Genomic DNA, 18,678 nt, shown 5'->3' with positions numbered 1-18,678 from the left:
CATATATGAACTGCTAAAGAGGTCTCACAGTAAAAGCTAAAATCTGAATTACACCCAAGCTCTGAATTCTTTCTTATCCCAAAATATGCCTCATGATGACATTTGCATTTAGATGTCCACAGACTACAACTATATTAGAAAGCCACCATACTAGCACCCCGCAGTATTGTTTCAGCTTTTTAGGAAAGCTAGATGTTGTAATAGCTTAATTGCACTAACTCTGAGATCACAATTGCTTAAGCTGTTTTCACTACAGTCATACGGTATTTTCAAATACAACATTCTCCTGAGTCTCTAGAAATCTAATTCGTGAATTAGACATAGCATCCACCACTACAAGGCACTGGGGCAGAAGTGGGATCAAATAAATCAGAACCAAGAGTTGCAACAGCCTTAAGATCGCTACTTCGGCTTTTAAAAGATGCAAATATTTTGGAGGAAGAAAAAGCTTAACAAATAATTTAAGAACTCCTAAATTTATTGATTGAAACCCAAGCTCACTTATTAGTGAGTGTGATCTCACTAATCTATCTTTTCTCTATGAAGTTTTCTTTCAGTGTTTAATCTCCACCGCAGAACACGTAGTGCAAAAACACTGAGTGTTTTAGAAAACTAGTAAGAATTTAATACATGAAATCTGTACCTTTGGAGAAACCTGGGATGCAAAGAAATCTTCCTCTTTGTGTTGAGGTGACGCAGGTGGCATTCCACATCCATCTGTCCACAGCTAGAATTAAAAAAATAATAACAATAAAATTGCAGGACAATGGCATAATTTAAAATGCATTAATCTCAAAACTTCTTTTTTTTCCCAACAGTTATTGATTTTTCTGGTATTTTTCCCCCTAGAAATATATTTGAGCTTTAATAACTGACCTTTTTTTTTTTTTTTATCTGTGAAGTTTTCCTTTACATTACCCATTCCCTGCCTAGTAAAACACTCAGTAAAATGATGCTGCAGTAAAACTGCCACTGCTAGAATTTCGTAAAAAGTAATGTCTTCATATTTGTACGTAAGGGTTTTTCTCTAAAACTCTGATTTTGAACAAAACAATTACAACTAGCAGTATTTTGGGAACAGTTTTCTGAATTGTCTCAAGTGTGCCTTGGTACTCTGCTTTGTCTTCCCACCTTACCTCAGAATCCCAAAACTACCACACTTTAAGCACAGTTTTGTAAGATGCTAACAATTTTAAGCTATGCATGACTTCAAAGAAAGCTAAAAGATTCAAAATGCTGAAAGTTACTGTTAGAATCCTGAAGGTCAGGACTTCATCTGTAATCTTCAGTCCAAGATCAATCATTTGAATGGTTATTTGTAGTAAGTGCAAAGGATGCACAACCAAAACCAGTAACCTCTTTCAGACAATGCACAACCAAAGAGAGTCATCTCTTTCAAAAAGGTTACCGATCATGTAATAACCTAACTTCATTATTAGGCAGCCAACTGAATCAGTTAACTTAGAAAAATATATATATGTATCTTTTTTAACATGACTGGGGTGAGACTGGTACTAGAATTAATGCTTTAAAAAGCATATCTGAGTAATTTACTGCAGCAATTCAGACAGCACATAATCACTTATACAACTTAAAACCACAGATGTGTTATTTCAAAGATTTTAATAAACATGATTAATGTCAAGCGATATTTGAGTGGAATCTATAGCTGAATTAAGACAGTCATGTTTCTTCAAACTATTATGGGGGGCACCTGCAACCAATTTAAATACTCATGGAATATTAAAGGTTTATGAATATGTTTTACATCTAAAGGTTGTTCAATTAGTCACAAGAAATATTCTCTGAAGTTAGCAGTGTGAACCATTTTATCTATAACATTTACAACATTGTAATCTATTAAATTTCATACCACTATGTGACACACACATTAGGAAAAATAAAAGCAAAAAAAAAAGGTTGTTTTTTAAATTCCTACTCAGTTTATGAGCTTGAAATAAATTAGTCATGGACTTGAGCAAGCTGAATTAACCAGCCAGAACATTCTTTTTCCAGGCACAGAAGAGTTGTCCAACTCTTATTTAACACCTCACCAAACTCTAATTCCACATACTTTGGCTAATAACTGTCAGTGACCTAACTTTCTTCAAAGCTTTGTCAGCGTGCATGAACTGCTTCAGCATTGTAAATGAAAAACACGAAATTTGTGGCATAACAGAACTGGCTAATTTTTCAAATATATTTTTGTAAAAAAGAAAAAAAAAAGAACTGTTCAGATCAAAATCCCATTCAAATTTCACATTTTATTATTAGTAGTATTTTTTCTTTTTTATGAGCTATATTTTTCAAGCATTTCCAAAAAGCCCAAAACACACTACATAGTTTACAGGGAAGTACTACCACAGGGAAGTACAGCATTTCAGTTAGGTGGATAACACTAACTTTGTGGAGTCTCCTTCTCTGGAGATCTTCAAAACCCGCTTGGACGCAGTCCTGTGCCACGTGCTCTAGTTGACCCTGCGTGTGCAGCGGGGTTGGACTAGATGATCTCTAGAGGTCCCTTCCAACCTGGAGCATTCTATGATTCTATTACACTAACAGAACTTTGGTGCACATGTCTGGAACAAAATAGTTCATATTTTAAAGACGTTTTGAAGTTTCTCTCTAGAACTCACAGCAGTTACTGCAAGTGTTATAATCACTGAGCAACTCAGAAGAGAACTGCAATGTCAGGTTGGGCTTTAATATCACTATTCTGCCAAACAAAAAAGATAAGCTGCCAACAGTTTACCTCCCAGCTTTACCTATTCATTGCAATGTGTTCCAAGGCAAAAGACTGACAATCTTTTGCACCACTAATTACAAACTCAGAATAACTCTGGAGAGCGGGAACTTTTTCAGCAATCAGAATGACCTAGGACCCACTTTACTCACATCAGTACCATGCTTTCTTGTTGCTTGTGTTGCAAGAGATTTAATCTTCTCCTTGTAAAGCTGAGCACCACGGCTGTTATACTTTGCATTGGTGTCATTTGTCGTGCATCCGTGTTGATGGAAAAAAGCAGACTATGGGGCAGAACATAGAAAACGTTACGAGAAGCAGCTTTAAAAATTAACATATTTAAGGCAAATTAATTTGAAAGAATGACTTCACTGCAGCAAAATATCTCTGATCCTCACATAAATCTTACTGGCATATAAATAAAACAATAAAAAACCTAACCGCATTAGTATTTTTTTTAAAAAAACATATAACAGCTTCTAATGACATACAAACAAATCAAGTTCTAAAACTAGCTGTAGAAAGAAAGAGGTAATTGATTCCCAGTACTTGTGCTATGGAGGACTTTATTAATACTCTAAAAGTCACTGTTTCACTTCATTTCTGACATGCTAAGGAGAGCAATATATGTTCAATAATACTTGAAGAACTAGGTTACACATAGGTTTTCCATAAAGTGTGTATACACACACCCATGCATATACATGATGTAATAAATTTTATTAAGATTTAAATAAAAGCACATCAATATGCTTAAAATAGACTTTCACAATGCAGGGGAAAAAAAATTGTTTGAAAGATTAGAAAAAAAGCTGGGCATTTATTTATACTTAGAATTGACTAGCAAGTTATGTCATATATGCTTGCACACAAGTACCTGTCAAACTATTAGAGCAAAACATAATAAAATATTGCTTAACAGGGTCAACGTATCAAGAGAAGGTGATTCATTCTTTCACTGCAATTACCAAGGGCAGATGTAGTATGCAAGTACAGTAGATTTCATAATCAGTTTAGGCAACAATTGTGCAGAAGGATATAATGCCAATCAACTAACTGCCATTACTAATGCAGTCAAAAATATAATCGATGTCACAAAAAAGTGTATTTTTTCATGTAAATATATACTTAACATTCAGAGCTCAGTCTTATACATCCTAATAATTATCACAGTAGGGATTTATTCTGAAAGCAAAAGTGTCTCTGAACACTTGAGATTTTCCAGTATCCTGACAGATAGCTAAAGATGCTCATGAGTCCTGTTTTTCAAGATTCAAGATCAAGATTATTACAGAACACAGATGGTTAATGCTATTCTGATAATAATGAAATATTATAGTCATTAGTAAAAACAGAATGTAGCACTTAAAAGAAATCATTGCTGCTTAACATGATTAGAGGAAACGTGTTAATTTTCCTTTTTAATGTTTAGGTAGTTTACTAAACTATTTAGTAAGTAACTTAGTAAATATTCTGCCAATAATCTTGCTAGGTAATCCAAAAGCAGCCATTAGGACTTCCGGATACATATATTGATTCTTAAGACCTCTTGGGACAACACAGGATAGGAAACAGCAACAACCAAAAGAAGCAAAATTGAATAATTCAGATTTGTTGTTGATCAAAACATAATCAAATCTGTTGTTTCAGGAACATACTTCCTGAAATAACTAAAGAAGTTTTCAAACTTGGTCATCTGTTCCTTCTGACTGCCTTAAAACCCTTGGCCATAAAGAAAAGAAAGTATTTCTTCTGTGCACAATCTTCTATTGCACAATCACTTTTCTTGATTGTGCTATTCTATGCACAATCACTTCTATTCTGTGCACAATCTCTCTCTGATGATTACCACCAAAAAAAAAGTTTTGACTACGTAGCATAACAGACACTAAATAACTCATATAAGAGCAGTATTGAAATGAAAGTACAAAACAGATTACAAGAAAGAAATGGAGGAAAGACATCACCATTTCTCAAGGAGGCATGTAACTGCTCAGGATCATTAAATCAGGCAGACTGATCTACTGAATGCTACTTAAAGAAAAAATGTTTGACTAAAAAGGCAGAAGATAACTTGAATAATAATGGTATTGGAGTAGCAATTCTTTGTATGAAAGGAGACAAAACCAAACCAAACCAAACAAGCAATATGAGGACAGCTGAAAAGGCAAGTTCAAAATTGTTAAGTAAAACCTAGAGGGAGCCAGTTTGGCTGGGGGGAACACAAAAATAAGCTCCGAAGCTTGAAGTTTTTCAAGGAAACAACAATAAGAACAAAGCACAAAAAAAAAAATAAAAAGTAGTTTAGGGGATTATTAGCAAAGCAAGAATTGCTTAGAGAAGTTGCTTCCAAACTGGCTGGGTCTACTTAAGGAAGCAATCTTTTATCAGCAATTACCTTCAACAAAATGGTGAGAAAAGAGGCAAGATTCCAGCAAAATTGACAAAGGAAAACATTATCTTTTCAAAAAGAAGTTGAGAACAATACAGAAGTCAACATAACTTCTAATAACAGAAAAAAAAAGGCGTAACAAATTTAAAAAAAAAAGTAATAAGTAACAACCAACATACGCTTGCCAAAACCAAAACTGTTTTTTCCTGCTATTTTATCTGCTATTTCCTGTCTTTGACAGGGCAGCCCTTCCTATGTGGACTTCAATTATACCAGCAGGTATTGGTCATATCTGGACTTCAGTGACACTTTTGACCGTGATATGACATTCTTGGCACATTTTCATACGGTAGCTGAAGAAATATTTCATGAGAAAAGCTTTTTTTCTCTAGGCGAGAAAAGCTAGAAAACCAGCCGTCAGTAGTTAATAACGTGTCACTGTTAAATCAGATACATACTGAATAGCAGGAACCTGGTCTGGTCTTTTCAATGATTTTATTAACAACTTTTTTTGTTGTGCTTTGTTTTTTCATACAGCAACAACAACAAAAAAGCATCTGCACATTATACCTCCATGAAAAAGTTATAAGAATCTTGGAGAAAAAGAGAGGGGAAAAGGGTTTGGGGGTGGTGAGACAGTAAGAATCGGTCTGGGAAAATAAAACTAGCCCAGGATGTAAGTCAATAAGAATAAACAATAGCCTTTAAGTCTAACAAGCTTCTATGTGCAAAGTAATCGCCTAGGAGAATATAATTCCCAGGAGGTACTTACAGCATTTGCATTTCCTCCAACTTGCATGCATCTCAGTTGAAACCAAGACCAATTGGAATCCAGTTCTGTAGAACTAAGCAGAGGGAAATAATGTTACCTCAAAAGCCGTTTGAAGTTTCTCTCCCCCTTTTTTTTTCCTCCCGCATCACTTTTTTTTTTGCAGAGTGAAAAATACATGTCTAAAAACAACTACAAAAAAAACTTAACAATGCACAATATGTAGAACAAATCTAATAAAGTCATGCACTTTGAGAAAATTTACCCTTTGAGGAATACGTTTTCACCTTTAAAACACCATTAAAATATATTTTCAAAAACCATAACTGAACTCCTTGTAAACAGCAAAAGAATCACACGTAATCACATGAATGGTCACCAATGTGACTATCCATGCACCATATCACACCAAAAATTTGGGATCCAGTGAACGTCAGGCACATTAATACTGTGATCATTAAGGATGGATTCTTAAGAATCCTCTTGTAACCCTCCTGCACACAGTGAAAAGTCAACAGAGGAAGATTATCGATTTAGTTGATGAACATTGGCTGCTCATATTTGCAAGTCATTCTTAGACGCAGTGCTCCCAATTACTTTGAACAACCTTCAATTTCAAATATGTAATTAGGCCAAAAAAAGACATACTCTACAGACCATGCATTAGGACACTCACTTGAAATGTGAGAAGCTCAGGATGCAGTTTTAAACCATAACTGACAAAACCTGAATATTGCCCTCAAAGTGGGTAGCCTTTCACACCTGATCCCTCTTTCTTGCCCAGTACTAGCACTCTGGTGACACCACAGTGAGCTACTGCAGGGAGAAAAACCGTCAAAAGGCAATTTGGCTCTCTAAACTGGTTTGCTCTAGGGTTGACCAACAAATTTAACAGTGCATTTGCTGTAGATTTGATTGGAGGAAAAAAAAAAAAAAAAGACTTTGACACCTCACTTACTCAGTTCTTCATTCTCATCATCCAGTGTGCATAGCAGAAATGCTACTGAACCTCACCTATCTACCCAACTCTGAAGCAGCTATGAGATAAAACATAGCTAATGCAAAGTTTAAAGAGACTGAATTGGTAGTAGAAGAATGCATTTTCAACAACAACAAAAACACAATGTTAAGGTCTGCAATAAAAATCCTACCATTTTACTGAATTACTTACCGAATGAAACTCAGATGAACACCAAGTGATCGATGTGTCCCTGAACAATCAATACAGAGGAAAACTCCATATGTTATGCTTGCCCAGCTAGGGTTTTTCGCTCCACAGTCGAAACATACCTTAAAGAAAAAATAGAGATCAGTAAATGAATTTAAGCACAGAAACTTATTGGGATTGTACTAGGCTACCCTTACAGAGATCAGAAATCACCTAACTCATCTTGCAGGATGAGTTGACATGACATCTGCATATTATACTAATTTCATAGGTCGGAAAGAAGCTAAATAGTTTGTCCAAGCTTCTAAATCTCCCACAAGGAACAGGACTAGGTTTCATGCATTTCTAGTTTCTGTCCATGATCGCAGCACACATCGATCCTTTTCTTATAAGGCCAAAAGGAAGGTGGGGACAGCAAAATAGAAGACTCTGTTTTAGGACAATTGTAATGAAATAGCCCGGTTCTTGTTTCTAATACAAAAGAGCAAAACAGACTTAAAATTACAGAATGACAGAATGGTTGAGGTGAGCAGGGACCTCTGGAGATCATCTAGTCCAACACTCCCTGCACAAGCAGGGACACCTAGAGCACAAGGATTGCACTCAGGCAGGTTTTGAATAGGTCCAAAACAGGAGACTCCACCATGTCTCTGAGCTACCTGTTCCAGTGCTCTGTCACCCTCACCATCAAGAAGTTTTTCCACAAATTCACGCAGAAATTCCTGTGTTTCAGTCTGTACCTGTTGCCTCTTGCCCTGTTGCTGACCACCACTGCGAAGAGCCTGCCCCCATCCTCTTGACACCCTGCATTAAGGTATCTGTGCACCCAGATGAGATCCCCTCTCAGCTTTCTCTTCCCCAGGCTAAACAAGCCCAGCTCCCTCAGCCTCTCCTCATGGGAGAGATGCTCCAGTCCCCTCATCCAGCCCCAAGCTGGACTCTGTCCAGGATCTCCGTGTCCCTCTTGTACTGGGGAGTCCAGCACTGGACTTGGCACTCCAGAAGAGGCCTCAGGAGGGCTGAGCAGAGGGCAGGATCATCTCCCTCATCCTGCTGGCACCTCTCTTCCTAACATAGCCAAGAATACCACTGGCCACAAGGGCCCATTGCTGCCTCACAGTCAACTTGTCTACAGAACTCCCAGCTCCTTCTCCACAGAGCTGCTCTCCAGCAGGTCAAGTCCTAGTCTTTACCTGTGCCTGGGGTTATTCCTTCCCAGGTACAGAACTCTGCACTTGCCTTTGTTGAACTACATGGAGTTCCTCTCTGCCCGTCTCTCCAGCCTGCCCAGGTCCCTCTGGATGGCAGTGCAGCCCTCTGGGGTATCAGGCACTCCTGCCAGTTCTGCATCTTCAGCAAACTTGCTGAGGGGGCACTCGGTCCCTTCATCCAGGTCACTCATGATTAAGTTGAACAGGACAGGACCCAGGACTCACCCCTGGGGGATCAGCTACAGGCCTCCAACTAGACCCTGCACCACTGATCACAACCCTTTGAGTTCTGCCATTCAGTCACTTCTCCAGTCACCTCACCACCCATCCATCTAGGCCTCACTTCCCGAGCTTGCCTATGAGGATGACATGGGAGACAGTGCCAAAAGCCTCGCTGAAGTCCCTGCAGACACCATCCACTGCCCTCCCCTCATCCACCCAGTCATTCCACTGTAGAAGGCCACTGGTTAAGTATGATTCTCCTCGGTGAATCCATGCTGACTATTCCTGATCATCTTCTTGTCCTCCACACGATTAGAGATGACATCCAGAATGAGCTATTCCATCACCTCTCCAGGAATGGAGGTGAGATGACTGGCCTGTAGATGCCTGGGTGCCTCCTCCTTGCCCTTTTGAAGACTGGAGTGGCACTGGATTTCTTCCAGTCTTCAGGCACCTCTCCTGTTCTCCATTACCTTTCAAAGATGATGGAAACTGGCCTAGCAGTAACTCTCCCCAGCTCCCACAAAACTTGTGGGTGCACCCCTTTGGGACCCATGGATTTGAGGGTGTCAAGGTTGCCTAAAAGATCTCTAATCTCATGCTCCTTTGTCAAGAGTAAATCTTCCCTTCTCCAGACTTTCACTTGTCTCCAGGGTCTGGGATGCCAGAGGGCTGGCTTTAACAGTAAAGACTGATGCAAAAAAGGTCTTTATTAACTGCCTTCTCTGTATCCTTTGTCACCAGGGCACTCACCCCATTCAACATTTTTCCTAGCCTTTCTTTTGGTATTGATGAAGGTATGTATTTATGTAATGGCACAAATTTTTATTTTTGTATTCTTTCATATCCCTTGCCAGATTTAATTCTAAATGCACTTTAGCCTTCCTCATTGCATCCTTGCATATTTTGTCAATATTCCTATATTCCAAGTGGCCTGTCACTTTTTCCACTTTCTGTGCACTTCCTTCTTCCATTTGAGTTTTGCCAGGACCTCCTTGCTTATCCATGCAGGTCTCCTGCCCCCTCTGCCATACTCATAGGAATACATCAACTTTGAGCCTGAAGGAAATGATGCTTGAACACTAACAAGCTCTTTGGATCCTCCTTCTGTCTCAAGGCCCTAACTCTTGAGATTGCTCCAAGTAGGTCTCTGAAGAGGCCAAAGTTTGCTCTCCTGAAGCCCAGAGTTGCGATCCTATGTACCACCTTGCTTCCTCCTCACAGGATCCTGAACTCCACCATCTCATGGTCACTGAAGCTAAGGTTGTCCCCAGCCTTCACATCTCCATCGAGTTGTTCTTTATAAAATATCACTCTGAATAATAACATTTCCTCTTAAACGGGGAAAAAAAGAGTATCACTAGGCATTTTAAAATAAAAAAGAAGCTTAAAAATAATCATCCCTAAAACCTATTTTTTCCCTTCCTGTACCATTATAAGCACCACCTGACTTCACCAGCTCAAAAGTTGATTACATCCTTTTGAAAACTAAGTGCCTCGAAGCGTCATATAGCTCAGTGAGCATCACTTTGAAGTTAACTTCATAAACTGTTCAACCAAGTACCTGGGAAAGTTATTCACATACATAAAATTTAGCTTCTGAAAATGTGATATAAGTAGACAGGTATCTTACTCTCCTGTGAGAATAATTTAAGAACTGACATTTCCATCATGTTACGTAACATTAATAGAAAGATATTTCAATAACTTAATGCTTCAACTCATTTTGCTTATCCTTCCTTGGGATTTTTTTAAAGTGGTTTGTATCACACAAATTTTAACAGGAAGTGAAACTGGAATTAAATCACTTATGAAAATGTTACCCTTTTTAAAATAGAGTAAGTGTATTTTCTGCAGTGATTTAGATAAAACAGAAATTATTGAACTGATTGTAGAAATCAACTTGAAAGACAAATAATAGATTGTTTTAAAAATACACTTGTATTATTTTTGTTTATTTTGAGTTAAGTCATTCCAGGACAACCTAGCTTCAGTGACAGTCACTTTGAAAAACAGGGCAAAAGGCATAATCGACATATCTGTGCTGCAGCAAACACAAGACACGACATAATCTGCAGCAAGCAGTCATTAAATGAGCAACAGGCACCTCGGTCAAGACACCTATGTCAATAAATACATTATAGATATGAAAATGCCCTAGCACATAGGGTACAGAAATGTTGGTGTTGGTACTTCAAAAGAATTAAAGGGGTTCAGCATGTTACCTGAATGCAAAGCTCACCCTCAGGTCACAGTCCATAGACACTTTTAACCCGGGACCATCACAGTGTTGTGTGAATACTAAGCTAATCAACACAGAGGAAGTTTCATGACTGGTCAAAGGTGATCTAAACCCGAGCTTAATTACCAGTCACATAGGTCTCCTGCCCCTCTCCTTGCATCAGCAGTAGCAATCACACTTGCTGATGCTACCAGAAACTAGCAGTGCCAAATGGCTCTGCATCAGAGCAAAGGTAGGTCCAACTCTCTCTCCAGCCACATGATCCATAACACCAATATAACGGCAGGAACTGGGATGTTTACCAGAGGAGAAAGGCAGGACTGCCTGTTTTAGAAGTGTCACAGTCTTAAATTAATCTGTCAGGGTACATTACCTTCTGCACCTGCTCAAACCAAACAAAAACTCCAATAGAGCATCACAATATGCACAAACAGTTGTGTTTCAGTCAGTGTGGGCCCTTTACTTGGCTCTCCACCTGCGCACACCACAGTGATAACCAACATGAGAAAAGGAAAAGAACTCGAGAGAAAGGAATAAAAAGTGACTTCTTTTTTTTCAGAATTAGAAATGCATGCTAGGTTAATGATTAATAGAGCCACACCATCAAGGTACAATCCTTCAAACCTGGTAAGCTTTCTAAACTTTTCAATTAACAATACTGGGTTGCTTGATGTCTGTGATCATTTTTAGAGGTATAAAATGCATTTTGTTTAACAACTGTAACCCTTTTGCTAAATATTATCAGGTAACACTATGCTACATAATACACAAGGAACAACAAAAACTCCAAAAAGCTACTTCTTGTTCTAAAAAATAAAGCAAACAAAAGCCAAGTTAGGCTAATCTCAAGACAACTCTTCACACAGCAATGTAACACATTATAGTCCACGAATTAAACCTCGCATTTACTTAAATCAGATTTTTTATTAAGCACATTTGTACTAAGAATTACTGCAGAGCACCTAGCACAGTGTAAATACATATGTCTGCTTTGTAGGTAAATAGTAAGGACAGCTGCTGCACTGAAGAGATTCTAGTTCTTCCTAAAGTGTATAAATAAACAAGACAACACAATTAAAAAAAAAAAAAAAAGAAAGGTTTTAATAGAGAACTTTTCCAATATTTTCATTTCTTTCCCATGGCAACGGCAAAGCCCTACAAATAAAGAATGCAAGCAAAATCAGAATAAACCCAGCGAAAGAATAAAGTAAGATATAATCAAACATGAGAAGATAAAATGATGGCTGCAACAACTTTCAATTAAGAAGATTGTTTGGATACGTGGACACAGGAAATCTGTGGGACCTAAACTGTTGATTTTACTTTCCCTCTTTCCTTCCTGTCTGTCTTTAGGGATGACTGCAAAGTTAACATGAGTTATCTGCATCTGAAATACTTCTTTCAAACTGACCTAATCTGAATGGGAGAAAACTGTGCCAGTATCACTTTGTTGACATTGGCACTAAATAATACAGTGCTTGACATGACTGCAAGGTCAGAAAGATGTGCCTGAGCAGCCACAGGTCAAGGCTAACGTGGTACAATGAGCTCCAGAGAGGAGAACCTCTCAAGCAACTCGACTGCCATATTTCCCACCGTGGATAGTGTTTTCTTTTGATTCTCATTATACCAACGGCAAAAAAAAAAAGCATTGCAATAGTGTTACACAGCTATTCAACCTCTTAGAAGTGTCAGTAATTTTAAGGAGCTCATAGATTATTTTCTTTCTAAGTCTCTTCATCGGGCTCTATGTTTCCTCGATGGACCCTGCTGTCAAGGTAGGCCACAAGCATGCCGATATTAGAAATGGACTGGTGAGTTCTCGCCTCTGATTTTGCGACTCTGTGCCACGTGCTCCATGTGTCTCTGCTTCAACAGAGGGGTTGGACTAGATGATCTCTAGAGGTCCCTTCCAACCTCAACCAGTCTGTGATTCTGTGTGATCTCCTGTCTCCTAGATACACGTACATAGCCAATATATCATTGATCTGTATGCAAAGCACAGCAGTCCATTTTCCACCAAAGACCTCCAGACTTGCACTTCGGGGAAAAAAAAAAAAAATAAAGTGTTTCTCCACACTGGCTGACCAAAGTTTAACAGTGTAAGCCAGGTCACTTCCCCAGTATGCTCAGAACACACGATAACAGCAGCACAGCCAAGGAATGGTGGCGGCAGCAGCAGCACAGGAGTGCTGAAGGTAGCTCTGCTCCCCGGGAGTCTGTCACATCTGAAGCACCTGCCAGCTCATAACTAGCCCCTGAACATCTTAATAGAAATAAATAGGTAAATAAGAACAATGTTTTATAACGCTGAAAAGTTACAAACCTTAATAAATGAGTTCAGAGTGTAAGCAAACACCAAGCTTCATTGATACAGAAAAGGACTGTGCTACAGACTAGCCTATTCGTTGGAAAAGATATATCCAAAACTATTGCCTCAGCACCACTTCAGAACTGGCCTTTCTCCATTTTTGTTTTTTCACTCGGAAACAGTGCTCTCTCTAGCAATCCCTCTAGCACCTGCGGGGAGCTCCCTCCCCTCCTTAACTCCACGTTTGGCCGCGGGGCAGCGGCGCCAACGCGGCACTCACTCGGCCCGCGGGGGAGGCCGGCGGGCGGCAGCTCCTTCCTCCGCTTCCGGCACGGCCGCCCGCGGAGCCGCCGGGCAGGGGGGCGACCCGGGCTCCTGGGGGGCGCCTGGCACCGGGACCCCCCCCCAAGCCGGGGCTGCTCCGGGCGCGGGGGCGGTTCGGGGGGGAGGGGAGAGTTGGCCGACGGGGCGGGACCGGCAGCGGGCGGCCCCTCCCCCGCCCCGCGGGAGTGCGACGTGTCACAACGGCCAAGTTCGCCCGTTGCCTCTCCCCCTCCCCCAGCAACAACAAACGGCCCGTCCCGGCGCCCGTTACCTTGTTGGTGGGGACGGAGCGGAGGCGCTTGAAGATGGCGGCGATGTCCTGCTTGCTGGGCTCGCACATCGCGCCGCAGGGCAGGTGCGACGAGGGAAGGAAAGGAGCAGGGAAGGAGGGAAGCGCCGCGCCCGCCCCGCGCCGCCGACCGGCCACGCAGCGCGCGCGCGCACGACGCTGCACGCGGCACCGGCTGCGCGCGCCCTCGCCGCGGGGGGCGGGGCCTCGGGTTGCCCCGGAGACGCGCGGCCCCGCTGCGTCGGCGCCGCCCGTTAGCGACCCTAACGGTCACGGGCGGGACGGGGGGTCTCAAAGAGGTGCGAGCAACTCTCAGAATGTCAGTAACGGTCATGCCCTCCCCTCCGCACCAGCATTAATGTCCGTAGCTGGGGACGAGCAAGTCAGTGCTAAATAGAGTTGGAAGATTTTAATTGATCCTTTCAAAAAGCAACACGTTCAGATCATAAATATGAAAAACAGGGCCTTAGATTAAGTTATCCAAGACTCAAAATGGACATTTTCAAGGATTGCCATAAGGATGTAGCTCCAACCTCTCTGCCTCAAAACTACATCAGTTTAGGCTGCTCAAATCCATTAACATCTTGGCCCTGGCCATGGTGCGCGGCTGGCCCTGCAACACCGTTTTTGGTCGAGCACGAGCTGAGGGCGTGGGCTCGACCTCGGAATAGAGTAGTCCAAGAATCCATGTGCCTGCCTGTAGCTGAACGCCAATGTCTGCAGCACCTGTAGCCTCAAGCTAGCGAATACAATCACTCAGGGTCAGGAGTGCTTAACCAAAGCTCTGTGAGGGAGGTTTCCATTTCAGGAAGATACTGCTTGTGTAGGGACAGGTACTCCTTAGAGTACACTCCCCTCCAGAAGTGCTTGCCAGATCCCATTTGACTGCAGAATTGTCATCTCAGCCTACAACTCTGGCATCCCAGGGGTTAAAAACCACCAAAATATTTCCCCAAAGAAAATACGGAGCTTTACTTAAGCTTTTTAAATACTGATCATCCTGAAGATTGATCTACCTACCTGGCATGACCTTAGGAAGATGAGGACCTTACCTATTGCCTCCTATCTTTCTTCCCTTGGTATGCTCATTCACCCCTAATCACACTACTGGCTCCCTAAGCAACTGCAGCAGACCCAGGGACCTGACGTGCACCTTGGGGAGCATCTCAGGCAAATAACTTCGGAAGCATCCTGGCTCTTCTGCTTTTTGTTGGCCTCCAATTGCAGGAAGTGTCCTGGAGTCAGGATGTCAAATGCTGCCAGTTGCTCACAGCCACTTCAGACACACAACTCTCAAGTGTCCATGAAGGAAAACACAGGAAACGTGTCAGTACTTGAGTGTTCAGAAACGTGCATTATGTTGTTCCTACTCCTCCTCACAGCGACTCTATGCCAAGGCCATACTTTGCACTTAAACTATGTGAATGTGCAGGTTATGTTATTTTTTTGCTGACTGCAAGCTCAGCTGACTGCTAGGTAGACAAGACAGAAGAAAAGCATTTAGCACATGCTAATGACCTTAGGGACAGCAGAGGGTCCCGGAGGCAATCTGAGAGTAGCCTCTAGATTGTGCAAGAGAGGTGATAGAGCAAATACAAATACCAGCAGAAGGAAGAGAAGAGCTAGTCTGTCTCTGTCAGTGAAAAGGCAGTGCTCATAACTCACCTGCGACTCCGCACATTGATTAAAAACCTTGTAGTATTCAAGGGTAGCTGCAGAACAGATTGGGCACTGGGGTACCCTCTGGTTTACTGTACGGCTGTCACATGCTGTGCAAGTCCTTAATCAGCAGCAGACCAGCACTGCGAACAAGATGGGACGCCCATGGTCTGATTCTCCGTATTACCGTCTGCTGACGGCAAATCTCTGGTTGCCAGAGCTGCTCCGAGAGCTAACTGATGTTGCATAGCAAATGCCTTTATGCTTTTTTTCTCTTGTTCCACCTACATAAATACAGCTAGAGTAGTGTAGCAGCAAGAGTGCAACTGTTGTCAGTGTGGATGCACCAAGGAGAAATCATGCTTAACCAACCTGATGGCCTTCTATGATGGGATGACTGTCTAGGTAGAAAAGGGAAGAGCATGGCTTCTGACACTGTCTCTTGGTACAGCCTCTTAGCCAAGCTCGGGAAGCACAGGCTAAATGAGTGGACAGTGAGGTGGACTGAGAAGTACCTGAATGAAGTTCAGCAAAGGCAAAAGTGCAAGGTCCTATAGGTCGGGAAAAGTAATTGCATGTACCAGTACAGGTTGGGAGAGCAACTCTGCAGAGAAGGACCTGGACATCCTGATGGACAAGTTGACCATGAACCAGCAATGTACCCTTGTGGCCAAGGTGGCCAATGGTACCTGGGATGCATTAGGAAGAGTGCTGCCATTACGTTGAAGGAAGTGATCCTGCCCCTCCACGCAGTCCTGATGAGGGCATCCAAATTTCAAGACAAAACATCTTGATGGTGAGGCTAATAGAGCCTTATAACATGTTGGCCAGAGGGATGGCAGTGTCTTCTTCTTGAGAGATATTCAAAACCTACCTGGATGCGATCCTGTGCAATGTGCTCCAGGTGACCCTGCTTTTGCAGGGCACTTGGACTATATCATCTCCAAACCTTTATCATTCTATGAGAGTTTTGGTCTCCTAGACTGTTCATCTAGGACTTGTTACAACAGAGAGGGAAAGACAACCTTTCAGGATAATCTCCTATGAGAACTGTCTCATCTCCAGCTCTTTGACTGGCTTGATCTCCAAAGATAGGCACCAGCATCCATACTGCATCCACCTCTGACTGCATAGAGTTGTGCCTATCTCAGCTCTAGAAGAGCATAAGAAAGATCAAGTATCTGAATGACTACACCCACAATATGTAATGAAATTCAATAGTGCTGAACTAGGTTAAAAACCAGTTACAACGAGTTCAACACATCAATAATATACTTGTATTTAGTGCTAGAATGTTGCTTGTCCTGATAACATCAAGAAGCATCTCCACAGAGCTGAGGCTTCTTGGAGCTTTCCATTCTTCAAAGTAATCTGTATTTCAACAGCATGGCATTTTAGTTCAGGACAAAGCCAAGAAGTTGTAATACTGGTACTTAAAAACAACCCTCCCCAACCTCTTCTTGGTCATACTTCTCTACTGTTGCTCAATAAACTTCATTATTTGCTGACCTTAAACTGTATTAAGGCTTTTGACAAACTCCCAGAGCATCCTTATAGATGTGGATTGAATAAACAAGAATAGGTGGACAGAGAAGCATCTTAACAGGTGGGCTCAAAGGGTGTGACTGGGCATAGGAAGTACAAATGAAATCATTTAGGGACATTAGCACCTAATATATTTATAACACCTGTAATGATGGGACAGAGCCCACACACAGCCAGGCCACAGGTGATACACCCACTTGGGAGGTGCAGGGCTGTTGTTCGGGAGGACTGCAACTGGCTGGAGAAACAGGCTGACAGACCTCGTGAGCATCAAAGGTAAATGCGGCATCCAGCTCCAGCAGGACAGCATAACCAAGTTCACTAAGCCTGGAGAAGATTCGGAGAAGACCACATCACTGCTTACAGCTACCTGATAGAAAAATGCTGGGAAGAGAGCGCCACGCGTCTCTTAAGGGTGCACAGTGGAAGGACACGAGGCAACATCAGGAACTTTTGCTTACACGCAAAGACACACAAATACGTTCCTTCCTACAAGTAACTACTAGAAAGAACAGGAGAGGCTGTGACCTCTCTGGGCACCCTTGGAGATGTTCACAACCCATCTGGAAAGCCCTGAGTACCCTGCTCTAATTGGACCTGCTTTGAGCAGAGGTTGGCTGCCTGGCTCCAGAGGTCCCTTCTAATCTAAATTCTTCTAAAAAGTATGTGTTTAAACTCTATAAAATCTATTCTGTGCTCCTAGAGCAAAAAGCTCAAAACTGAGACTGCCTGTGTGAGGTAACTGGGTATCTATTCAAAATGAGCATGAAATTAGTCATTTCCACCTGATTTAACCCATCTATATTTCCTGAACTTCTCTTTAAATTGGATGGAGCGTAAGAGCTTCAAGCACTTAGAATGCTCATTAGTAGACAAATAACTTTAAAAAATACTTTTAATAAAATACTTGAACATTTTATAATGTTCAAGAAATACGAAGCTTGCTTTTAGCTTCTGCTATTCTGTGTTCTGGAGCACCACAGCCAGTTTTGGACACCACCCTCCCAGGATCAGATGTTTCTGTGGCCCTTTCACCAAATCAGCCAGCCAATACAGAGAATTAATACTTTATTGGAATTAAAAGCTAGTTTGTTGATGCAGGAGATGCAACTTCAAGCTTTCAGCTACTTGAGTTACTACATTAATCCCTACCAGCAAGCAAGAAAGCCTCTTCCTCATGAGGTAGAAAAGATTCAGGTATTATATTTAAACACAAAACCCATCGTTGCTCATGCAAGCTGTATCAGATTTGGACCATGCCATAGAAAGCAGCATCACATACCCCACAGAAGACAAGATGGAAGTCTCCCCTTCTTCCACAAATATTTTCTGGAAATATTTAGGCCAGGAGCCCCAGTGCACTGCACCTTCCCTCTCGCTAACTGCTCCATGCTGCTATGGCACCTTCTCCTTTACGGTTCTTTTAGACAATGCCGATGTTGTCACCTTGAGTTGCAATGAAATGCACAGGTTATTTGCTTCAAAAGAATGTTTTCATACACACTGAATTAGTAAGAGGTACGTTCTGGATACTTAAGAGATTAACAGATTTTATTGTTTTCTAAAATATTTTACAATACAGAGACCCAAACCAGTAATTCCTGACAATTTTAGTAACCATTTTGTGGATGAATAATTATGCTGGTAAGTTTTCCTTGACAGACACAGACATACATACATCCAGATTCTAAGCTTGCACATTTTGAATCATTGAAAATTATGACTAAATATTCTATAACCTCAAAAAGACTATCAACAGTGTTTGTTATCTCAAAATAGATTTAACTTCATTACAGTGTAGCT

The 18,678-nt window shown here is 41.4% G+C and overlaps 1 protein-coding gene across 2 annotated transcripts in view; it reads right to left on the bottom strand.

The window, feature by feature from the left end:
- ARFGAP3 (ARF GTPase activating protein 3) overlaps positions 1 to 13,762 on the bottom strand; it is a 36,633-nt gene extending 22,871 nt beyond the window's left edge. For both annotated transcript variants that reach the window (XM_088528338.1, XM_088528339.1), the window contains exons 1-5: positions 13,654 to 13,762; positions 7,076 to 7,194; positions 5,908 to 5,980; positions 2,896 to 3,027; positions 644 to 727 (exon numbers count right to left, since the gene is read on the bottom strand). In XM_088528338.1, the coding sequence (XP_088384464.1) occupies positions 644 to 727; positions 2,896 to 3,027; positions 5,908 to 5,980; positions 7,076 to 7,194; positions 13,654 to 13,722 (477 nt within the window). In that variant the 5' untranslated portion in view covers positions 13,723 to 13,762. The remainder of the gene's footprint in view (positions 1 to 643; positions 728 to 2,895; positions 3,028 to 5,907; positions 5,981 to 7,075; positions 7,195 to 13,653) is intronic.
- Between the last annotated feature and the right edge of the window lie 4,916 nt (positions 13,763 to 18,678).

This window comes from Tinamus guttatus, unplaced genomic scaffold (genome assembly GCF_059628265.1).
Source record: "Tinamus guttatus ecotype Peru unplaced genomic scaffold, ASM5962826v1 Tinamus_guttatus_pri_ptg000308l, whole genome shotgun sequence".
NCBI lineage: Eukaryota > Metazoa > Chordata > Aves > Tinamiformes > Tinamidae > Tinamus > Tinamus guttatus.
This window is presented reverse-complemented; position numbering and strand designations above follow the sequence as displayed.